The sequence below is a fragment of the Zingiber officinale genome, chromosome 9A (assembly GCF_018446385.1).
Source record: "Zingiber officinale cultivar Zhangliang chromosome 9A, Zo_v1.1, whole genome shotgun sequence".
NCBI lineage: Eukaryota > Viridiplantae > Streptophyta > Magnoliopsida > Zingiberales > Zingiberaceae > Zingiber > Zingiber officinale.
In genome coordinates this window covers 111,057,035-111,078,716 of record NC_056002.1, presented here as the reverse complement: position 1 = coordinate 111,078,716, position 21,682 = coordinate 111,057,035, and the positions used below count along the sequence as shown (strand labels likewise).

Sequence of the window (21,682 nt, the reverse complement as noted above, 5' to 3'; positions counted from 1 at the left end):
ATTTTAATAAAAAAATAAAGTAAAAAAAAAAGAAAATAAGGAGCGCTTTTCTAAACAAGAGCAACTCCCTCACTCATATCGCGTCAATAAAAACTCATAATTATGGATACTCTAAGATCATCTCTAGTTGGAGTTCTAAAGGGAGGGACATGGAAAGAGGTCCGTCCTTCAAACGACGAAGCGACTCCGTATTTTCTTTGTCTTTATATTGTCAGTGAATTTTTTTAATTATTTTTAAAAATATTTATTATTAAAAAAATCACACACAACACGTTAAACCGTAGTAAGGTTCAAGGAATTAAACATTAATTTTTTAAGTATTTCTTAAAAAAAAATAAAAATATTAAAAAATAAAGGAAAGAAAAACTCAAGTGGACTCATGGAAAAACTATCGACAGTTTTTTTTTTTTTTTTTATAGTAGAAAAATATATAGAAATTTTTACTTTTGATGTGGAATTATAGGAGCTCTCGAAGATGTCCGACTATGAATATTATAAGGGCATCTATATAATGAAAATTTTTTCTAGCTTTGTTTTTTTCTCTTTCCTAACTATCATTAAAATTTAAGATGTTGGATTTGAAATATTAAACCGAACTTCTGAGCCTTTCTTTTCGTTATTTGTGAGGCCTACAACAAAAAGCTAAAAACCCTTCAACCATATGAATCAGTTTTTTTTTTCATGATCCTAATATGTCATATCAATAATATAAAAATTTATTGAAATATCTCTAATGATTAAAGTTCTAAATGTGTTTTTTTACGATCCAATTCATAGCATGAGTTACATGACTTCATGTATATTGTATCAAATTCGAGATAAAAGAGCATATTTGTATTTTCACTATTATTCTTAAACTACAAATCTCAAACCTCATTTCTAAAATGGTTCAAGACTTTTTATTCAACATTTTAGATTTTACAAACCTTTCATAAACTTTACATGAAAGATTCCCAAAAAGCATATCCAATGAAAACTCCTTCGTAGTTCCCATTGGTGACGTGACTTGAGGGAGGAACCTCCCTCTTATAGTAGGAGGGAGGTTCCTTCCTCAAGTGACGGAGCGGCTCACAAAAATGCAAAGCCTCTCCTTCGTTAGTTTTTTATTTTTAATTTTTTTATATTTGTTATTAAAAATGAGAAATAAGGAATATATATGTGGAAAAAATATGAAACCCCTACGAAAAGTTGATGAGAATTTTTTTTAATAATGTAGAGAAATGAAATGATTTTTACTTTTAACATGAGTATTGAAAGAATTCCTTCCAGGTATCCACGACTGTGGATGCGCTAAGTAGCTCCGATGGAAGCTCTTTGAGGTTTGAGCTCCCAAAGCGCTCTCACAAGGATGACGCGTCGTTATAATAAAAAAAATAGGGGGTACTCTTCGCTCCCAACTTTAAAAATAAAAAAAATAAAAATCTTGATGCATCAGCGATAGGAAACTTGGAAAGCTGGCTTGATGTTCATGCTGATTTATTTTGGTAGGAATAAAAACCATAGAATATACAAGCGGGTAAAAAAAGAGATACCTGGCTTAACTTGCGAGGATGTTGCTCGCCACCGAGCTAGAGGGATCCGCTAACGAAGACAAGAACACCACCAGAAGGTCCTGAGGATTGGCAATCGACGGTGGAGATGGCATGAGCGCATTGCTGGAAGGGATGAGAAGCGAATTTAGCGACAGTTGCAGCTGCACCCTGTATATTCTCGCTCTCAAAGGTGAGTGATGTGGTGATAAGAAGGGGTTTATCTTAAGAAAGGTGTCCGTCATAATGGAGATTAAAGTTAAGATGGTCAACGCCCTACTATCACTGGTCGGGCGGACGAGTGATTCTCCCAATTGAGATATGAAAGGCTCGATCCGACATTATCACTATCTCAACCACCAGCTGAGCTAAGACGCACAAGACAGGAACGCGCGCCAAGTATCCGCGGTAGAGCCATCAATTTGAGTTGGGCTCATCGGGTTGGCTCGCCCCGCCAATCAATTTAAGCGAGTTGGGTTGGAACTTTATCAACCCAAGTCCGCCGTGGGCCGACCCGCCTAGGCCCGCGACCCGCGTGGATCAGCCCATGACGGGCTTGAGTTGGCTCGTGGGTTGAGAAACACATGTAAACTAAGTTTTATGTCATTTTATTATCTTTCTTTGTTATAATTTTGAAATAAAAATAGTAATTTTGAAATAAGTATTTGTTTGTGTCTATTTATATTTAAAATACATATTTGTGGATATATTTAATTGATGAAACCCTTCCGAAGTAAAACGTTGAAGATATAAAATATTTTTTAATTTTTTTTAAAAAAAAATTAACGAGCCCACAGGTTGGCCCGCCAAATCTGCAACCCGTCTTGGATTGGGTTGGGTTGGAAATTTCCCAACCCGCCATGTTGACGGGTAGGCCCACCCCGCCCCGTCAAATGGTTAACCCGCCACGGGTTGGCCCGTCTGACAGCTTTAATCCGTGGAAGCATGCCGAGTGGCTACCTCGCTCGGCCATACATCGATACTCATAACGTCAGCAGAGTAGAGTCATAGCCGAGTAGACCACATACGCACAACGTTACTACAGCCGAGCGGCTATCCCGCTCGGTCAAGGTACACGTGCCGCAACCAGATAGTGGAAGTATCAGCTGAGCGGTTATCTCGTTCGGCCAAGTAGTAGATTCATCAGCCAGATAACGGAGACTCCAGCTGAGCGGTCATCCCGCTTGGCCCAGCAACGGACGACACTGGGATAGGGAACTCTTAGTCGAGTGGCCATCCCGTTCGGCTGAGCAACAGACACTGCAAGATATCCTTCGACATCATTTTGGGAGTTAGTGTCGCCGACGGACGACATGGTCAGGAAGAAGATCGTACGGCGGAAACTTCCACTGTCACTTCAGAAATATGCTCAGTCCGTTAAGGTACAGTGTCAGAGACACTTTATTAACATGTTTCTTTAAGGAAGGTTTGGGACAACGTGCCCGCTTTGAGGAGTGTGCACACACGCTACAGGAGTCCTATATAAAGGGGGTCCAAGCATCGATTGAAATATCTTAAGATTTTCTTTGAAGAATTTGACAAAGAGTATCTGTTGCTCTCATAATTTTATGCATTAAATGCAAAATGAACACAAATTCAAAGCTTGTCATATTTCTATAAATCCCCTGAACTTCAGCCTTAGCTCTTCCATTTGGAGAATGGTCACTAAGAACTTCAAAAACTTTGCAAGTTGCAGCATACATACCTATCAAGCTTTTTACTGTGTCATAGTGACAACTCCAATGGAGTAGCTCCCGCTCGTTGCAAATTACCAATCTGATTAGCCTCACTTCCAGAATCATGTTCTCCAATTGCCAACATATGCTCGATTTCAATTCTCTGTGCAGTATGTAACTCAGCAATGCGTTTAGTAGAAGAACTAACAATATTTACTATATTATCCAAATGAGAAAAGAATTCCCAAATAACACTGACATTCTTGGCTGCAGAAACTAATGTGAGTTGTAATCGATGGGCAAAGCAATGAACATAGTATCCATAGGGATAATCATTGAGAAATAATGCCTGAAGTCTATTCCATGCCCCACGCATATTGCTAGCACCATCATATCCTTGGCCTCTGATTTTCTTAACTTGTAGGTCATGATGAACAAGAACATTTGATATTTCTTTTTTTAGGTTCAATGAGTTAGTATCGCTAACACTTTTGATGGTAAAAAATCTTTCTGTCAAAATCCCATGATTATTCACAAACCTCAAGATAATGGTCATTTGCTCTCGTTTAAATATATCTTGTGCTTCATCAACAAGAATACAGAAATATTTATCACTAACTTCTTCACGAACCATCTTTCGTACTCTATTAGCCATAATATGTAAAATCTCTTTCTGAATTTCTAGAGCGATATATTGAGCATTTTTTGGAGCATTCTCAAGTGCAACTTCATCAATTTCTGTACTCAGTTTTGCAAAAGCCTTTACTAATTCAAGAAAATTCCCACGATTAGATGAAGATAGAGATTCATCATTACCTCTAAAGGCACACCCTTGAAGTGCTAGCCAGCGAATAGTGACAATTGAGGTCCGCAAACACAAACGTTTTTTTTTATTTTTCCTCTTTAGATTGGACATGCATGACATTATTAATATATTGCGGGGGTCTCATCAAATTTTCAGCCTTTCTCTTGCACGTAGTATGAGGTGAAGAAGCTGCAGAACCAATATGGGCAAGAAATGCATATGTTTTTCCTTGATTTACCCTTTTCCAATTATCAAATCCTTTATTGACCAATGCTGAGATATTAGACGAATTAACATCATTCAGGAAAAGAAAACAATAAAAGCAATATGCCTTATTTGTTGAAAGCGAATACTCCCACCAATGAAATTTCTGGAACCATTTTTTTTTTAAACCGATGATTTTGACTTCCAAATTTTGTAGCCGGATACTCCAACATATCTGGTTGATAAAGCCCCATCTTTAGATATGAACGTCTTATTTCATCTCGTTCATTAATATGATATTCACATATTTGTTTTCTTTTTCCTGGATCTCGTTCAATACAACTAGAGGATGACTGATGATCGTTGCTAGAAGAGGAAATTGAACACTAAGAATTGGAAGACTTTCACTAAATTGATGTTGCATTTTAGGGATGGTGGGAATTGAAGCGCTTTCACTAGTTTGATGATCTCTTTTCTTAAAATACGAGGCTATCGTCTTTCCTTTCTTTGCAGCAGATTGATGTTCCATTTTAAAATAGTTCAAGTTATATCCCTAAATAAATAATGAAATAACAATCGAATAAGTAAACAAGTAAAAGTAACAATAGATATGCTACAGACTCGGAATAAAATAGACAAAATCAAAATCAAATGATTAACCACAAAAAACCAAGACGATAGTAGCGGTCACAATGACAACTATTGTTAATTAGTTTTTGGTTTTCTATTTCGACCTTATTTCCATCCATCTTCTCACAGTATTCCCAACACACATCTTTTTCTTGAACCATTGAGGTAGCCAATTATCATAAGCAATCACTATTTGATTTTTAAGTAGTGAAAAGTAATTGAAAATTCACTCATTATCTGGACCAGCATTAAAGATGAGACCAAAGAAATGAAGATGCAATATCTCATGTTTTGATTGCTCAAAATGATGTTTAATAGTCGTGATAAAACTAAGAAAGTTTAACGAAACTTACTGATGCCAGTGGAACAGTATCTAATATGCTCTCCTCTCTGCAAAATTAGAGCAAAACAAAAATTACCAACGTCGTATTTTACAGAAAGGATAAATCATCATAGTCAATAGAGAAGATGGGAAATCAAAATTCCAAAAGCATTAAAGCACAACATCCATTCTTAAATCCTGAGAAGCAACTCATATGGTAGAAAATCACAACTTGACATATAATCTTATAGAATAAATCCAGAAATAATCAAGAAGAAAACTAGGGCAACAATCGATTTAAAAATTGATTACGATAAAAATGAAAATAGAGAAAATACTAACCTTTCTTCTATCGATGATGGTGCACCGTGGACGCCGACTCTTCCTTCTGAGTTCTGACGTCGCTGATGCAGTGATACCTTGCGATTCGCCTATTCGCCGATCGCCGACTCACATGCACGAAGCCAAAAAGGTAGAAAGGCAAAAAATCCCTTGATCGCCGACTCTTTAATATGTATATCCTTATAAAAATAATTTTTGGGCTGGGTTATAGCCCAGTATAGTCCTAAGGAAGATCCGTCTCTGAAAATATGTATTAGAAATTGATATATCTTAAATACAAAATATTAATAGGACTAGTAGTAGTTTAAAATTTACAAAAGCATAATTTTTATTAAAAGAATGAAAAAACGTCTAATTCGGTGATAAGGATGGGGGACCCTCGTCGGCGAAAGGTCAATGACACGCGGAGGTCAAAGGTTAAGAGATTCAACCCTGAGACCCGACCGACCAGACTGAAAGGGCCGACCGGCCGCCCGACCGACCGGAATGAGATGGCCGACCGGCCGGAATGAGATGGCCGACCGGCCGGGTATCCCCTAAGCCGAATAAAAGACAACCCGACTAGGGGTCGGGTTTTCGATGCTCAAGGTAAAAAAGCTTCATGGCCGAGCGGGCTGTCCGTTCGGCCGAGGCACAAGGCAACAAAGTCAGGCAGGAGCAATCTCATCCGAGCATACGACTGAGGCAGAAGTGATATGCCCGCCGAGCGGCCGAACCGCTCGGCCCTGGAGCAGACAGGAAGCGCAAGAGGAAAAGGAGACAGGGGATAACATCATCCTCGAGACGTCTGTCGCCGACAGGCAGCAAGGTTGGCGGCCGAGCCGTACACAGGATCATACGGTGGAAGCTTCCACCGTCACATCCGGGATATGCTCGGACAATTACGGAATGGCGCCAAAGGTACTTTTCTGACAGGGGCTCGTTAAGATATGTTTGGGGAAGCGTGCACGCATAGAGAAGCGTGCCCGCGCCTCCCCGGACTCCAATATAAGGACCCTCAGACGTTGACGAAGGTATGCGCAAATACTCACTGGAGCCACAGTTACGCTACCTCTCTCATTCCTCGTTGCCTGACTTGAGCGTCGGAGGGTCGTCGCCGGGAAACCCCTCCCGGCTCGGCTTCTTTGCAGGTTCGCCGGAGATCTACACCAACAGTCGGAGACAGCGGAGCATGCCACGTCCCCAACGTCCGTCGACTCAGCGCTCGGACAGGATCAAATTGGCGCCGTCTGTGTGAACACACCTGAATCCGAGCCTAGAAGATGGAAGAAGCTGGATGTCAACTTCTGGTAATGCTCTCTCCTGAGGAGCTCGAAGCACTCATCCAAGCGCGAGCAGCAAAAATCGTGGAGCAGCAGCAGAAAGCTCAGGCCGAGTGGGCAGCGCAACAAGCGACATCAGCATCGGGGGGGCCGAGCGCCACCCGAAGAGCGACCGGAGCAGCTCTCAATATGGGGGCAAAATAAGGGACCGACCGGCACCCAGATGGGGGCACCGCCCGCGCCCCGATATCTTTTCATCGGGCTCTGTTCGAGACGCCCTCGGAGGTCGCGCAAGCTAATCAGGACAAAGGTTCTTCATCAGACGAAGCACCCGTCCGGGACGTCAGAAAAGGAAAAGCGCCCCGAACGGATGCGTCACCCGAGCGGATCAACCGGCAGTTCTCAGATGTCATCCTGTGGGATCCACTGCCGAAACATTATGTTCCCCCTGCAATCGGGGAATACAACGGGACAACCGACCCAGACGATCATCTGGGTAAGTTCGACAGCACTGCTACTCTACATCAATACACAGATGGTGTGAAGTGCCGAGTGTTCCTCACCACCCTCTCGGGATCGGCGCATCGGTGGTTCCGAAGGTTACCGGACGGGTCTATCACGAGTTTCAAGGAATTTTGAACGGCGTTCCTCCATCATTTTGCGAGCAGCAGGCGCCACAAAAAATTAGCGTCAATCTGTTCGCCATCAAGCAAGGCACGAGGGAGTCGCTCAGAGCGTACATCCAGCACTTCAACCAGGTGACCATGGATATTCCGACGGTCACCTCGGAAATAATGATGAACGCGTTCACGCAAGGGCTCGTGGACGGTGATTTCTTCCGCTCGCTGATCCGAAAGCCGCCTCGGGATTATGACCACATGTTGCATAAGGCCAACAAGTACATCAATGTGGAAGAAGCTCAGGCGGCGAGAAGAAAGGAAGCCCTGAGTGACCAACCAGCTTCCACCGAGCGGAAGCAACCCGTCAGCCACCAGCCCCCCAGAGGACCGCGAGTCAAAGCCGCCCATCCTCATCAGCACACTCGGTCGCACGTTGTCTAGCAAGTCGCGGCTGATCGGCCCAAGCCCAAGGGGAAGGTATAGACCCCAATGTTTTGTTCACTCCATCAGTCAACTACTCACAACACCCGTGACTGTCGGAGCCTCCCCCCCATCGCTCATCCTGCGCCAAGGAGCTACCGCCGCCGGTCACCTTCACCAGACCGACGACATCGACAACGGAGCCCCGTTCAAAGGATAGAAAGGAGATCCCCCGAGCGACAGCATCGTCAGCAGCCCGGGGCCCACCATCGGGTGTCGCATGAACGACCTCGACCATCCGCTCGGGAGGAGGAGAACAGGGGCAACGCATCTCGTGGCGAGATCAACATCATCACCGGAGGCCCAACCGAAGGAGACTCCAATAGAGCCAGAAAGGCACACGCAAGGCAGCTGAGGATACACACGGTCGGCTGTAGTCAGTGTTAGAGTGTATACTAAAAGTCTAGCTTTTGGTATAAACATTTATCTAGAAATAAGAATCACATTGGTCAAATGTCTACAAATGTAGTTGTTCAATTAATTTATATTATAGATAACATGCTGTGTGGTGTCACACACAGAAGATCATGTTATCAGTACCTTATAAATTATAAACAGTAGCTCACAACCATGATGGAAAGGAACAAACCATTGGAAGGTCGTAGTGTAATTAGGTGTTAGTTTATCTTAACTATATAATTACACTAGTACACTAAGAGTGTATTGAGTAGGACCATTAGAGGTTGTTTCTTTTATACTGACTTTATAAAGGGACAAAGACCTCAGTTATTATGGAAGTGTGTGCTCTTAATCCTAATATAATAACAAGCACATATATTTGATATTTATTTCTTTAATTTATTAATGGGTGAGATTTAGTTCGATGAATCAATAAGCCCGATAAGTTGGGAAATGATATCACTTATAGTGTGTGTTGTTGATTATAGAAGGAAACTGTGTCCTAGTAATCTAGGTTGAGAATGTCCCCAAGAGGAGCTCATAAGGATTGTCATGTTAAACCCTGTAGGTGGACTTAGTCCGACATGACGATAAAGTTGAGTGGTACTACTCTTGGAGCTAGATATTAATTAAGTGAGTTGTCAGTAACTTACTTAATTAGTGGACATTTGTTATCTTAAACACAGGGAGACGAACACACTCATAATAAGAAGGAGCCCAAAATGTAATTTGGGATTAGTGCGGTAGTTCAATAATAGTTCTTTAGTGGAATGAATTATTATTGATGAAATTAAGTTGTGTGTTCGGGGCGAACACGGGATGCTTAATTTCATCGGGAGACCAAAATCAATTCCTCCTCTCGGTCCCTATCGTAGCCTCTAGTATATAGAGATTTATACCCACCGCATACCCACCTTCTTACCCATCCAATGGAGTCGGCCAAGCTAGCTTGGAACCCAAGCTAGGGCCGGCCAAGACCAAGTGGATGAGCCATGTAGGTGGCCGGCCAATGCTTGGGTCCCAAGCTTAGGTGGCCGACCACTAGAATATTAAAAAGGATTTTTTATTAAAATTATTTCTTATGTGGATATCATGTTTTTAAAAGAGAGTTTAAAAATTAAAAATTCCCTTTTATAGCTTTCTACAAAAGATTAAGAGAAGAGATTAATCTCTTTCCTTATTTGTAGTTTAAAAGGATGATTTTAATTTTTGGTAAAAACTTTCCTTATTTGTAAATCATCTACATGTTTGAAAGAGAGTTTAAAATTTGAAATCTTTCCTTATTTGTTGATTAAAGGAGGATTTTAAATTTTAAGAAAACTTTCCTTTTTAATCATGTTCATGATTTAAAAGAGAGTTTAAAATTAAATATTCTCTTTTATAAGTTTTTACAAAAGATTAAGAAAAGATTTGATATCTTTCCTTATTTGTAGATTAAAAGAGATTTTAATTTATAGAGATAACTTTCTTTTTATCCACATGTTTAAAAGAAAGATTTTAATTTATTAAATTTTCTTTTTATAAACCAATCATGAAGGGATAAAAATTATTGAGAAATTTTTATAAATTTCCGGAAGCAAATAAGGAAGTTTTAATTGGTGTTTAAAATTTTATTTGCTTGGAGATTATATGGTGTGGCCGACCATTGCAAAATTGAAAAGAAAAATTATTTTTAATTAAATAAATTTTCCTTTTCAATGGCAAAAGAATTAAGGAAGTTTTTATTAAATTTTCCTTATTTGCCAAGATCAAGGATTATAAAAGAAGGGGTAGAGGTGCCTTCATGGAACAACCATTATTATTTCTCTCCCTCTTTTCCTTGGTGTTGTGGCCGGCCAACCTCTCTTCCTCTCTTCCTCTTGGTTGTGGCCGAACCTTCTCTATTGGCTTGGAGCTCTAATGGTGGCCGGATACTACTCGGAGAAGAAGAAGAAGAAGGAGAGAAAACTTGTATCCCTTGGAGCTTGGTTGGTGTTTTGTTCTTCGTCCTTGGTGAAGCTTCTTTGTGTTGGCCGAACCTAGCTAGGAGGAGAAGAAGATGCTTGGTGGTTTCTCATCTCGGAAGATCGTTGCCCACACAATGTCCGAGGTTAGAAGAGGAATACGGTAGAAGATCAAGAGGTCTTTCTAGAAGGTATAACTAGTAATTTTTCTTTCCGCATCATGCTAGTTATTTATGGAAATAATACCAAATACAAGAGGCTTACGATTCTAGTGTTTCGAATATGTTTTTCGAAGTTGTGTTCTTTTGTTTTATTTTTCCTTGTGATTTGATTGTTCTTTTCGGTTAACCTAAAGTTATTTTATGAAATTAAATATTAGATTTCTATAAAAGATTTTGTCTAGTCGGTGGTGGTTGCTCCCATATCCAAGAAGGTCATGTGCCTCGCCACGTCAGTACTGGGAACCAATTATGGAAATTAATATTTAATGGAATTAATAACTTAAGGTGATTTGGGTCGAACGTGTTAAGTTCTGCAGGAGATCCAAGTCAAAACCTAAAAGAATAAATAGATTAAATTTTGGATCAAACGTGTTAAGTTCCGCAGGCGATCCAAAATTTAATTTAAAAGAACACATGGTAGCTAGGAAAAGGTTCAGACCTTTGTACAAAATTTTTGTACAGTGGAACCTCTAGGCTTTCCGAGTAGCAACCAACAGTCAGGAGAGGGCGAGCGGACCCGAGATCAGCTTCGGGCCTAAGGACCTCGAGGGAGTCGAAGTCCCGCACGATGACGCCCTGATCATTCGAGCGGTAATAGCTAACTACACTATTCACTGCATTTTCATTGACACAGGTAGCTCGGTCAACATAATTTTCAAGAAGGCCTTCGACCAACTGCAAATCGATCAAGCTGAACTACTGCCAATGACAACCCCCCTCTACGGGTTCACTAGGAACGAAGTCTTGCCGGTCGGCTAGGTCTAACTGGCTATCTTTGGGAGAAAAGCCGCTCAAAAGGACAAGGACCACCAGCTTCATCGTGGTTGATGCTACTTTGGCGTACAACGTTATCTTGGGGCGACCGATTCTCAACGAGTTCCGGGCGATCGTCTCTACCTTCTGCCAGAAGATCAAGTTTCCGGTGGAAGATCAAGTAGGGGAGGTACGAGGAGACCAGCTGGCAGCTCGAAGATGCTATGTGGAGATGGTCCGAGCCGAGGCCAAGTCCGCTCGAAAAGTGCCACGAGTCGAGGTAAATGCTATAACCGAAAAACCACCTTCTTTGGTTTACGAAGCAAAGGAGGAGGTGCAGATTGACTCTTCCTGACCGGAGGCCACCACCTTCATAGCGTCCGACCTGGAGGAGAAGCAGAAGGAAAAGTTGATCAAATGTCTCCAGCGAAACCGTGATGTCTTCGCTTGGTCGACCCATGAGCTGCCAGGGGTCTCGCCAAGCGTAGCGCAGCACGAGCTTCACGTCAAGCCAAACGCTCGGCCGGTGAAGCAAAGGAAGAGGGACTTCAGCGCGGAGCAGAATGTAATTATCCGGGCAGAGGTAGAGAAGCTTCTGGAGGCCGGCCACATAAGTGAAGTACAATTCCCGAGTTGACTCGCGAATGTGGCACTGGTCTCCAAGCCGGGCAACAAGTGGAAAGTCTGCATCGATTTCCCGGACCTAAACAAGGCATGCCCGAAGGACTTCTACCCCCTGCCCCGGATAGATCAACTGGTAGACTCCACGGCTGGGTGCGAGCTGATATGCATGCTGGATGCATACCAAGGCTACCATCAAGTGCCGCTCGCCCGAGAAGACCAGGAGAAGGTCAGCTTCATCACGGCGGATGACACCTACTACTACAATGTAATGCCGTTCGGGCTGAAGAATGCGGGAGCTACCTACTAGCGTCTGATGAACAAAGTATTCAGGGAGCAGATCGGACGTAACTTGGAAGTGTATGTGGATGACATACTTATCAAGTCCTTCCGGACAGCAAATCTCTACGCGGATATGGAGGAGACCTTCCAAACATTAAGAAGATACGGGGTCAAGCTTAACCCTCAGAAGTGCCTGTTCGGAGCAAAAGGCGGGCGCTTCCTAAGTTACATCGTGACAGAGCGGGGCATAGAGACGAACCCCAGCAAGATAAAGGCATTGCAAGACATGCCGCCTCCCAGAAATCTTTGAGAGGTACAGCGTCTCACCAGTCGGATAACGGCGTTGTCAAGATTTATCTCTAAGACAGCCGACCGAAGCCTGCCGTTCTTCAAGATTCTGCGTAAAGCTACCAAGTTTCAATGGGACGAGGAGTGCGATCGGGCGTTCGAGGAACTGAAGACTTACCTGAATTCCTTACCCGTGTTAGGAAAACCGACTGGTCCTGTCCGAACGCTGAATCGATGGACGCTGGGCACGTGGCGCTCTCCGAACCGATGACGTGGCTCTCTAACCGGCCATATGGAGCTCCGATGAACCTGCAAAGAAATCGGGCCGGGAAGGGGTTCCCGGCGACGACCCTCCGATGCTCAAGTCAGGCAAGAGGAAAATGCAGGGGTGGCTTCGATAATCAGATAATGCGTACCTCCGGCGAAGTGTGAGAACCCTTATATAGAGCTGTGAAGAGGCTTGTGCACACATACCGAGGCGAATACGTGTCCCCTTACCATACCTCAGTATGGGCTTGTCAGAGGAGCTTGCCTGACACCATACTGCTACAGTCCGAGCACCTCTCTGATGGGACGACAGAACCTTCTGTCGTAAGGTTCAGCGTATGACTTGGTCGTGGGACATGCCTGTTGTCAGAAGATGTTTCCCTTGTCCTTTTGTCTCTTCTTGTCACGCCCCCAAAGGAGTCCCTGCCAGACAAAAATCCGACAGCATCTCCCCTGTACCGGTGACAATATGAAGCATCACTACAAACAAAATATACATTAGCCACATGCGGCTGGAATATTTATATACACAACCATGCAGTTATAATAACAGCCCACTCGGCTGGAATGAAACAATCACAACCACACAGTTATATATAAAACAGCCCACACGGCTGTACTAAAACACAGCGGAAAAACGAAGGAAAGCCCACACAACACAAATAAATACAATGCATGCCGGCACGGCTTAAACACAAATACAACACCAAAAGAATAAGATAGTCACATGGCTAAACACAAATACAATGCCACGAATAAGAAAAGAATATACAATAGAAAACGAACACAGTCTTCGGATTTGACGTAGGACCCGGCAGACAGGATACTCCGAGCGACACCAACCATCTACAGGCTACCTGAAAACATAAATGTATACATGCGGTGGTGAGTATAGGTAACTCAGCGGGTAATAGACAAGATAGTGCATGGTCCATAAACAACATGGAGATCACAAGTATACAGTCTCAGTAGGGAATAAAGAACATGTTCATACTATCATAATCAATGCACCTAAACATAACTGACATAATAACCTGACATATAAACTGTACAAACCACAACTAACATAATGACAGATACATACCCAATCTGGAATCGACACATGGTACAATGATCAGTAAACTCACCGGATCTGCAACAGATATACCCGTGACACCTGTGCAATATAAGTACGACTGCATATACATGTAAAATAAATGACATGTATGCAACATGGCAACCAAATGCAACAACCATATCTCAATCAAGTGCAACAACGACAATCACATGCAACTAGTATCTACTAGGCATGTATGCAAATATAATCCCCAGATGCACCGTGCATCATATGCAAAAGTGCATGCATTCTCCATGGTCACCCCCGCCACCTCTCCGAACACCACGACCCCTGTATGACCGAGAGGCTTGGCTCTGTGATGACTGTACTACCCTCCAGCCCACTATATAGTGGTCGAGGCGGACAGTCCGCTAATAGCTATCTAGCTAAATAGCATCAAGGTCCCTGCCTGCTCACAACGCCGGATCTCACTAAACCGCCAGGACGAGCGGCAACTGCTCCAGCTACCACTACCCATGAGTGGCCGAGTGTGCGGCGCTAAACCAAACCAACTGACGACTCTCTCACCACAAGGGAGACAATGGTCATCAGATGCAATGAATGATGAACATGATATATATATATATATATATAAAATCATCATCCATGCAATAACTCCAAACCTCATAAATACCTCCAACATGAGTATAATCATCATGATACCTCCACGTATCCCACCAAACATATGTACACACTACACATGTATAATCAACCAAAAATCTCCAATTATCCCACCAGACACATGTACACAAAAGATAAGTATAATCAACATGTATCCTCCAATAACAATACAACAGACATGTGTATATACTCTAAACATACAATCAACACAACTCCTCCAAAAGTACATGACAAATACGCATGTATACACCACATGTAAATGCACGGTCAACTAGATGACTCCTATAACACATACCCATCTATGTACAGTCCACATCATATACCCAATCAGCATGGGAATACCAACAACCCGACAATCCCTACAAGCCATACTCTACACGTGTAATCACAACAGAGTAGATATCAAGAGTGGAGACTGTATATGAATTAAATAGATCATCACAAGGGTCAAGCATAAGTATCATGCAGGAAAAACAGCAACCGATCATGATATAAGATAAAGCAGCCTAATTCATCCAATAATAACCATGCACTAAGTATAAGAAAATCTACATAGAGGTCAAGGAAGGAATACCCGCCTTTATCTGTCGATCATGATAAAATAAATCCCACATCGTGATGAACATCCCACATCAAAGTCCTGCATAAATCAATACATATATTTCATTTAGCTAAATTCATATGAATTAAATAGCTAAACAAAAGCCCTAATCCAATTAGGATCACTCCAACCAATTCTAATATCTGATTAATCTTCCAATTAATCCTCAATCCAACTTCTCTTAAATCCAAACTCATCATAAATCCACAACAACCTAACATCATCATCTACAACTAACCAAACCACCACATCTGATAATCCAATTAACAACCAATCCAATGATCCTAAGAATGATCACATAACAATCTACATCAACCGATCATCATATCCACAAATTTCCACCCGATACAAACCCTAATCAATCCAACACATACCAATAACGATCATATATCCATCTACATAAATCATCCACCAAATAACCATTACAAATCAACTCCAAAATTTACCCAAATCTAGAGACTTCAATGTTGACTCATCTAAAGAAGCATGCTACTGGAAACTCCTGGCCAAACCTACAACAAATCCTTCTACATGCTTCCATGTGCTCTAAACCAGACATAACCTAAGAATCATTAACAATACCGATAAAATAGAGCAATAATAGGAAAAATCTAAAGGTACATCGCCAAAGGAAACTCACCTTGAGGCATGGCCACAAATCAAGAGCTCCCATCCCCTACTAACATCTGCTCACAACCACCAAGAACTCCTACACCAATTCTTCCCAAGATCAGTCCAGGAAACAATTACACAGCATTGAATTTGCTGGAACCCTAACAAACAAGACCACAATTACCTCAATTGAACCCTTACCTTTTCACCCGAGAGCTACCCAAGACCGAAGCTATAAGAATTGGAGAAGGATAGTGGCTGGCACAGGGGAAAATCCACCATACCGATCCAACTCCTCCTAGTCCAGCACAGATAGCAAGCATCACAAAGGGAAACTGATCTTTGAAGTTGCAAATTCCGGATGAAGCTTACCTTGATCGGTCGCCTCCAACACTGTCGCATGATCCATTCCAACTTATGACGATCTGGAATATACTCCATTGAACAGATCAAGGAGGAGAACCGAAAGGGAGTCAATCGACCGGGACCCCACCATGCCCTAGCTCCATCGAATCGACGTCGATCACCCGCAAGAAACAGTCGAGGAAGCGATCGATCCACTGGAGAAGGCTTGGACAGCTTCAGCTCCTTCAAGATTCCGATGACGGTCCTCAGGCAGCACGAGGAGACCGAGACCATCGGAGTAGCCGTCGGCGTCGGGTCATCCGCGCGCATGAGAGAAAGCAGAAGAGAGGAATATGAGAGGAGAGGAAGAAATATCCCACGCCTAAGGAGGGACAGGAGGCTCGGTCGGGGTTATGCCGACGAACGGTGGCGCGCTCGGCGTCACAGGGAGAGAAATCGTCGGAGAGGGAGGGGTTTCGGGCAGAGAGGTTGTCGGAGGAGGAGGAGGTCACGAGAGATGAGGGAGTCGGGTGAGAAATCGGGAATTAGAGATTAGGTTTTTAATTAAATATTTAGGTAATATTTAATTAAGCCCTAAGTTAGTTTCTCGATCAACTCCAGGCCTCCTTTGTACCTCGAATCCATCCCCTCAAAACGGGTCATATGGACTCCATTTAAATCCCGAAAAATTTCTAAAAATTCCTGAAAAATCCAATAACAATAATATGTATTATTTTAAATTTACGATATCTCACACTTCTGTTCCCGCGCCAAGCATCCGGCCGCTCGGCGGGCACGTCGCGTCCGACCGGACGTAGGTGATGGTTTGAGCGGGAAGATTCCCGGTCATGTGCTCGGCTAACTATTCATAGCATTGCCACTCTAGGCCTCGGTCCGAGCAGGCTGCCCGCTCGGCCTGGCTACCCTATTGCCTATAAGCGTCGGAAACTCGAGTCCCCGTCGGGTTGTCTTTGATCCCGCTTAGACCCCGCTCGGCCGGTCGGTTCCCCCTTTTCCGGTCGACCGTTTGACCTTTGACCTCTCTGTGGCGTTGACTCCCCTCAAAAGGGGGTCCCGCGTCCGTACCGCCGAATCACTTGCCTCCCCTTCAAGTCTAGTCGAAGGAGGCGATTAGTCCGACTGAATGGACCATCAGTCACGCCGAGCGGCGTCTATATGCAACTATCCTCCGCTCGGCCCCCACGGGGTATCCATAACGTCGGGCAACGCCAACATTCCTCGGATCTCTTCAAAGTTTGTGCCAATCTCCATCATTAAGGCTGGGCACGCGCTTTGTGCCTCGTTAAGGCGCTTATTAAATGCTCTCCCGTGGTGGAATGCCACGTGGCATTGCTGCCGTCATCATACGGCGGCGGCGCCATGGGTGACAAGACCGAGGTGGTTTGAAATGGACGACGCGATGCATGCTCCGGTTCTCGCGACCTGAATCCGACGACGGAGGCCGCTCGGGCTCAACCCTATAAAGCCTTCGCCTTCTCCGCCTTCACCGCATTTCTGCCTTCGTGTACTCCCCAGTTTTTCTATCTAAGCTCTTCAGCGATCCTGCTCTTCTGTTTTCAGACGATCTCCGGCGTTCTTCCCTCGATCTTCCGTTTCATTGTAAGGTTCTCCTACTTTCTCTCTTTGTTAGCCTTGTGTTTCTTGTCGAGTTCTCGTCCTTTGCGCACTGTTTCGTCTATCATCTTCTTTCTTCTATCCTCTGCCTTTCTTCGCCTTTTTTGGTTTCGTCCGTTCGGACAATGGCTAGTTCCTCTCAGCCTCAAGACCAAGCCCTCGGCCCATGGTATACTACCATGGAGTCACGCTTCGATCGGCGCGATGCCGATATTTTGATGGACTCTTTCGAAATTCCCTCTGATTTTGAAATTATCCTACCCTCCCCCTCCGCTCGACCACACAAGCCGCCGTGCGGAGCTTTCTGCGTTTTCCGCGACCAATTCGTAGTCGGTCTGCGCTTTCCAATCCATCCCTTCATCGTAGAAGTTTGCAACTTTTTCGGCATTCCGCTCGGAAGCTTAGTTCCCAACACTTTCCACCTTTTATGCGGCATTGTGGTCTTGTTCAAAATCCACAATATCCCCCTCCGACCGGAGGTTTTCTATTATTTTTATTACCCTAAACAGTCCGAGCTGGGCACATACATGTTCCAGGCTCGGCCCGGTCTAGTTTTCTTTAATAAACTGCCCTCTTCCAATAAGCATTGGAAAGAATTCTACTTCTACCTTCGTATGCCCAAGCGGGCCCCCTTCCGAACCCAGTGGCAGGTCGGACCACCAATCTCACCAGAGCTCAAAAGGTTCAAGACCCAACCGGACTATCTTCATGCCGCCAACATGCTAGTCGGTCTGAAGTTTGACATCACTAAGTTCCTGCCTGAAGGGGTGATGTACATATTCGGCCTGAGTCAGATCAGGACCCCCCCTCCCGAGCAGCTTCGGTAAGAATCTTACTTGTACATTTGCCTTGATTGCTAACTGATTTTCTCCTTTTTCCTTTGCAGCGAATATTGTCATGGAGTCGGTGATGGCCGGAATTTTGAAGAGGAAGGCGGCGGCGCTCGAGGCCCAGCTGCCAAAGAAATGGAGCAACTGGGCATCACCCCGGTCGGCTCCAACGAAGGAGAGAGCGAGACGAATGCAGGGGAGTCGGCCGCTCAAGCTTCTCTCCCGGAGCCAGCGGCTGGTGCAACTGCTAGTCGAGAGCCTTCCGTTCAGGAGGAAGGCTTCGCTCAGGAGGAAGAGCGCCCTCTCCGACAAAAGAGGCGCCGCACGAATACACCACTCCGCTCGGCTACTTCTGCGATCCATCCATCCGAGCGGGCCACCGCCGATTCTCGCGGCAAAGCGCCGGAGGTGGAGGCGATCTCGTCCGATCGGACGCCATCCCAACTGGACGCATCTGCGGACCCCCTCGAGGCCGTTCCGATCAGCGCCTTTCCGCCCGCTCCCAGCCAAGTCCAACGTTCGGCGATTTTGTCTAAATTTTCTGCGCCGGCCTCCGATCCTTCCCCGGCTTCCGCCCAGACGACTCCCGGTCGGCACCGTACCATCCGGGTCTCCTTGCATCTCCCTACCGAAGAGATGATGCCTGGATCTGATCGGCCAACCGCACCCGAGCACCTGATCACAATGAAGGGGCCCCTAGCCGAAATGTGGGCCGATGCTCGGCCACGCGTCGCTATGATTCCGCTCGGCAACCTGGCCAATAGCCACATGCAGCAAGCCACCGGGGTAAGTGCATTTTCTTCCGAAGTTTTTTATGCATTCTTTCCGATCGGCCATTAACAATTCTTGTATATGCCAGAGATGGGTGGAGGAGATTGCCGTCTGCAACCGTCTGGCTATGGTGGACAAAGAATTAAAGAGGCTGAAGGCTCCGGCCGGCCCGTCCGGCTCCCAAGGTCCATCATATGCCGAGCTGCAGAAAGAGCTCAAAAAGGCCCAAGACTTGCTAGTGGCTGAGCAGAAGAAGACGGCCGACCAGGCTCACACTCTGGCCGAACTCGATCGCCGGAACAAATCCCTGGATCGCAAAATAAGCCTGGCCACCGAGAGGAAGAAAACGGCTATCTCCGATCTGGAGAAGAAGAATGCCGAGGCTCGGGGCCTGGAGCAAAAGGTTAAGGAGCTGATGGATCAGCTGGCTGGCGAGAAGGCGATCCGATCGGATGAAATGAAGAAGCTTGAGGCTGCCTTGCAAGAACATCAGGCAGCCGCCGATGCTTCCCGAGCGGCTCTCAAAGAATACCAAGATGCTGAGCCAGACCGGGTCGCCGCCTTGAGGTTAAATTACATCTGTTCGGTCGAATTCTCCGAAAAAGTATGCGAGCGGATGTATACTTCTTTTGAGCTCGTTATGACGGCCACCACAACTTATTTGAAGTCCAAGGGGCAACTCTCCGATTCCGCCATCATCCCAGCTCAAGACCAAGCGACACTCCTCAGCACCATCCCGAAGGATCTTTACGATTATTTGGAATAGAAGTATATATGTAATTCGGCCGCTCGGCCAAAGACTATCCTGTTTTGTAATTCGGCCGCTCGGCCTTAATTTCTCTAATGCTATCCTCTTGCTTGCTTTTTCTTTTGCTAATCAATACGAGTGTTGTCCGCTCGGCTCGCCAACTACCGTTGTTCATGTTCCTTCACTTCTCCTCATTATTCGCCTCTCATCTCATCTTTCTTGTGTTCGAAAGGGGTTTTTTTACGAAGTATTTTGTATAACTAGTCCGCTCGGATGAATATATCCTGTTTCGCAAACGGGATTTCTGTCGGATGTTCGCGAAGTACTTTTGGTTGCGTGGCCAATCGGCGAAACGACTTAAAAGTCGACCTCCTTATTGTCTTCTTCCGGCCGGAGGGTTTATAGTCGCCGGCGCGACTCTCGATTGTTAACGTCGGAGCTCGACGGTCTTCCGGCCGGAGGGTTTATAGTCGCCGGCGCGACTCTCAATTTTTAACGTCGGAGCTCGACGGTCTTCCATCCGGAGGGTTTATAGTCGCCGGCGCGACTCTCGATTTTTAACGTCGGAGCTCGACGGTCTTTCGGCCGGAGGGTTTATAGTCGTCGACGCGACTCTCGATTTTTAATGTCGGAGCTCGACGGTCTTCCAGCCGGAGGGTTTACAGTCGCCAGCGCGACTCTCGATTTTTAACGTCGGAGCTCGACGGTCTTCCGACCGGAGGGTTTATAGTCGCCGGCGCGACTCTCGATTTTTAACGTCGGAGCTCGACAGTCTTTCGGCCGGAGGGTTTATAGTCACCGATGCGACTCTCGATTTTTAACGTCGGAGCTCGACGGTCTTCCGGCCGGAGGGTTTATAGTCGCCGGCGCGACTCTCGATTTTTAACGTCGGAGCTCGACGGTCTTCCGGCCGGAGGGTTTATAGTCGCCGGCGTGACTCTCGATTTTTAATGTCGGAGCTCAACGGTCTTCCGGCCGGAGGGTTTATAGTCACCGGCACGACTCTCGATTTTTAACGTCGGAGCTCTACGGTCTTCCGGCCGGAGGGTTTATAGTCGCCGGTGCGACTCTCGATTTTTAACGTCGGAGCTCGACGGTCTTCCTATTCGGCTGACAATGCCTTCTACTTGTGCTAATTTTCCAATTTCTTTACTCCTGCATTTCAAATATACAGCCGAACGGAAAATACACAACACATATTACATTGGCGCACCTTTCACCCCGCCCGGTAAGGCTGGAGGTGGTTCGCGCTCCATGGTCGATCCAGTTGTCGTCCGTCTTCATCATCCTGATAATAGGCACCCGAGCGGAGCTTTTCGATGACTTTGAAGGGACCCGCCCAAGGAGCCTCCAGCTTGCCAACGTCCCCGACCGACTTTACTTTCTTCCACACTAGGTCGCCGACCTGGAACGCTCTAGAGATCACGCGCCGGTTGTAGTTCTGCTTCATTCTCTGCCGGTACGCCATCAGCCGGGCGGACGCTTTGGCTCGCTCTTCGTCGATCAAGTCCAACTCCATGTTCCTCCGCTCGGGGTTGTCATCATCATAATTCTGGATCCGCACGGACTCGACGCCGACTTCAATCGGGACAACTGCTTCGCCTCCGTACACTAAATGGAATGGCGTGACGCCCGTTCCCTCCTTTGGGGTCGTGCGGATAGCCCATAAGACGCCCGGCAGCTCGTCCACCCAACTTCCTCCTATGTGGTCAAGTCGAGCTCGAAGAATTCTGAGTATTTCTCTGTTGGTTACTTCCGCTTGGCCGTTACTCTGGGGAT

At 45.3% G+C, this 21,682-nt stretch overlaps 1 protein-coding gene across 1 annotated transcript; it reads right to left on the bottom strand.

Moving 5' to 3' along the window:
• Window positions 1-1,568: 1,568 nt before the first annotated feature.
• Window positions 1,569-4,121, bottom strand: LOC122019467 (zinc finger MYM-type protein 1-like). The gene is made up of 2 exons (XM_042576929.1): window positions 3,302-4,121; window positions 1,569-1,753 (listed from the first exon to the last, which is right to left on the bottom strand). The coding sequence occupies exons 1-2, from the start codon at window positions 4,119-4,121 to the stop codon at window positions 1,569-1,571; spliced, it is 1,005 nt and encodes a 334-aa protein (XP_042432863.1).
• Between the last annotated feature and the right edge of the window lie 17,561 nt (window positions 4,122-21,682).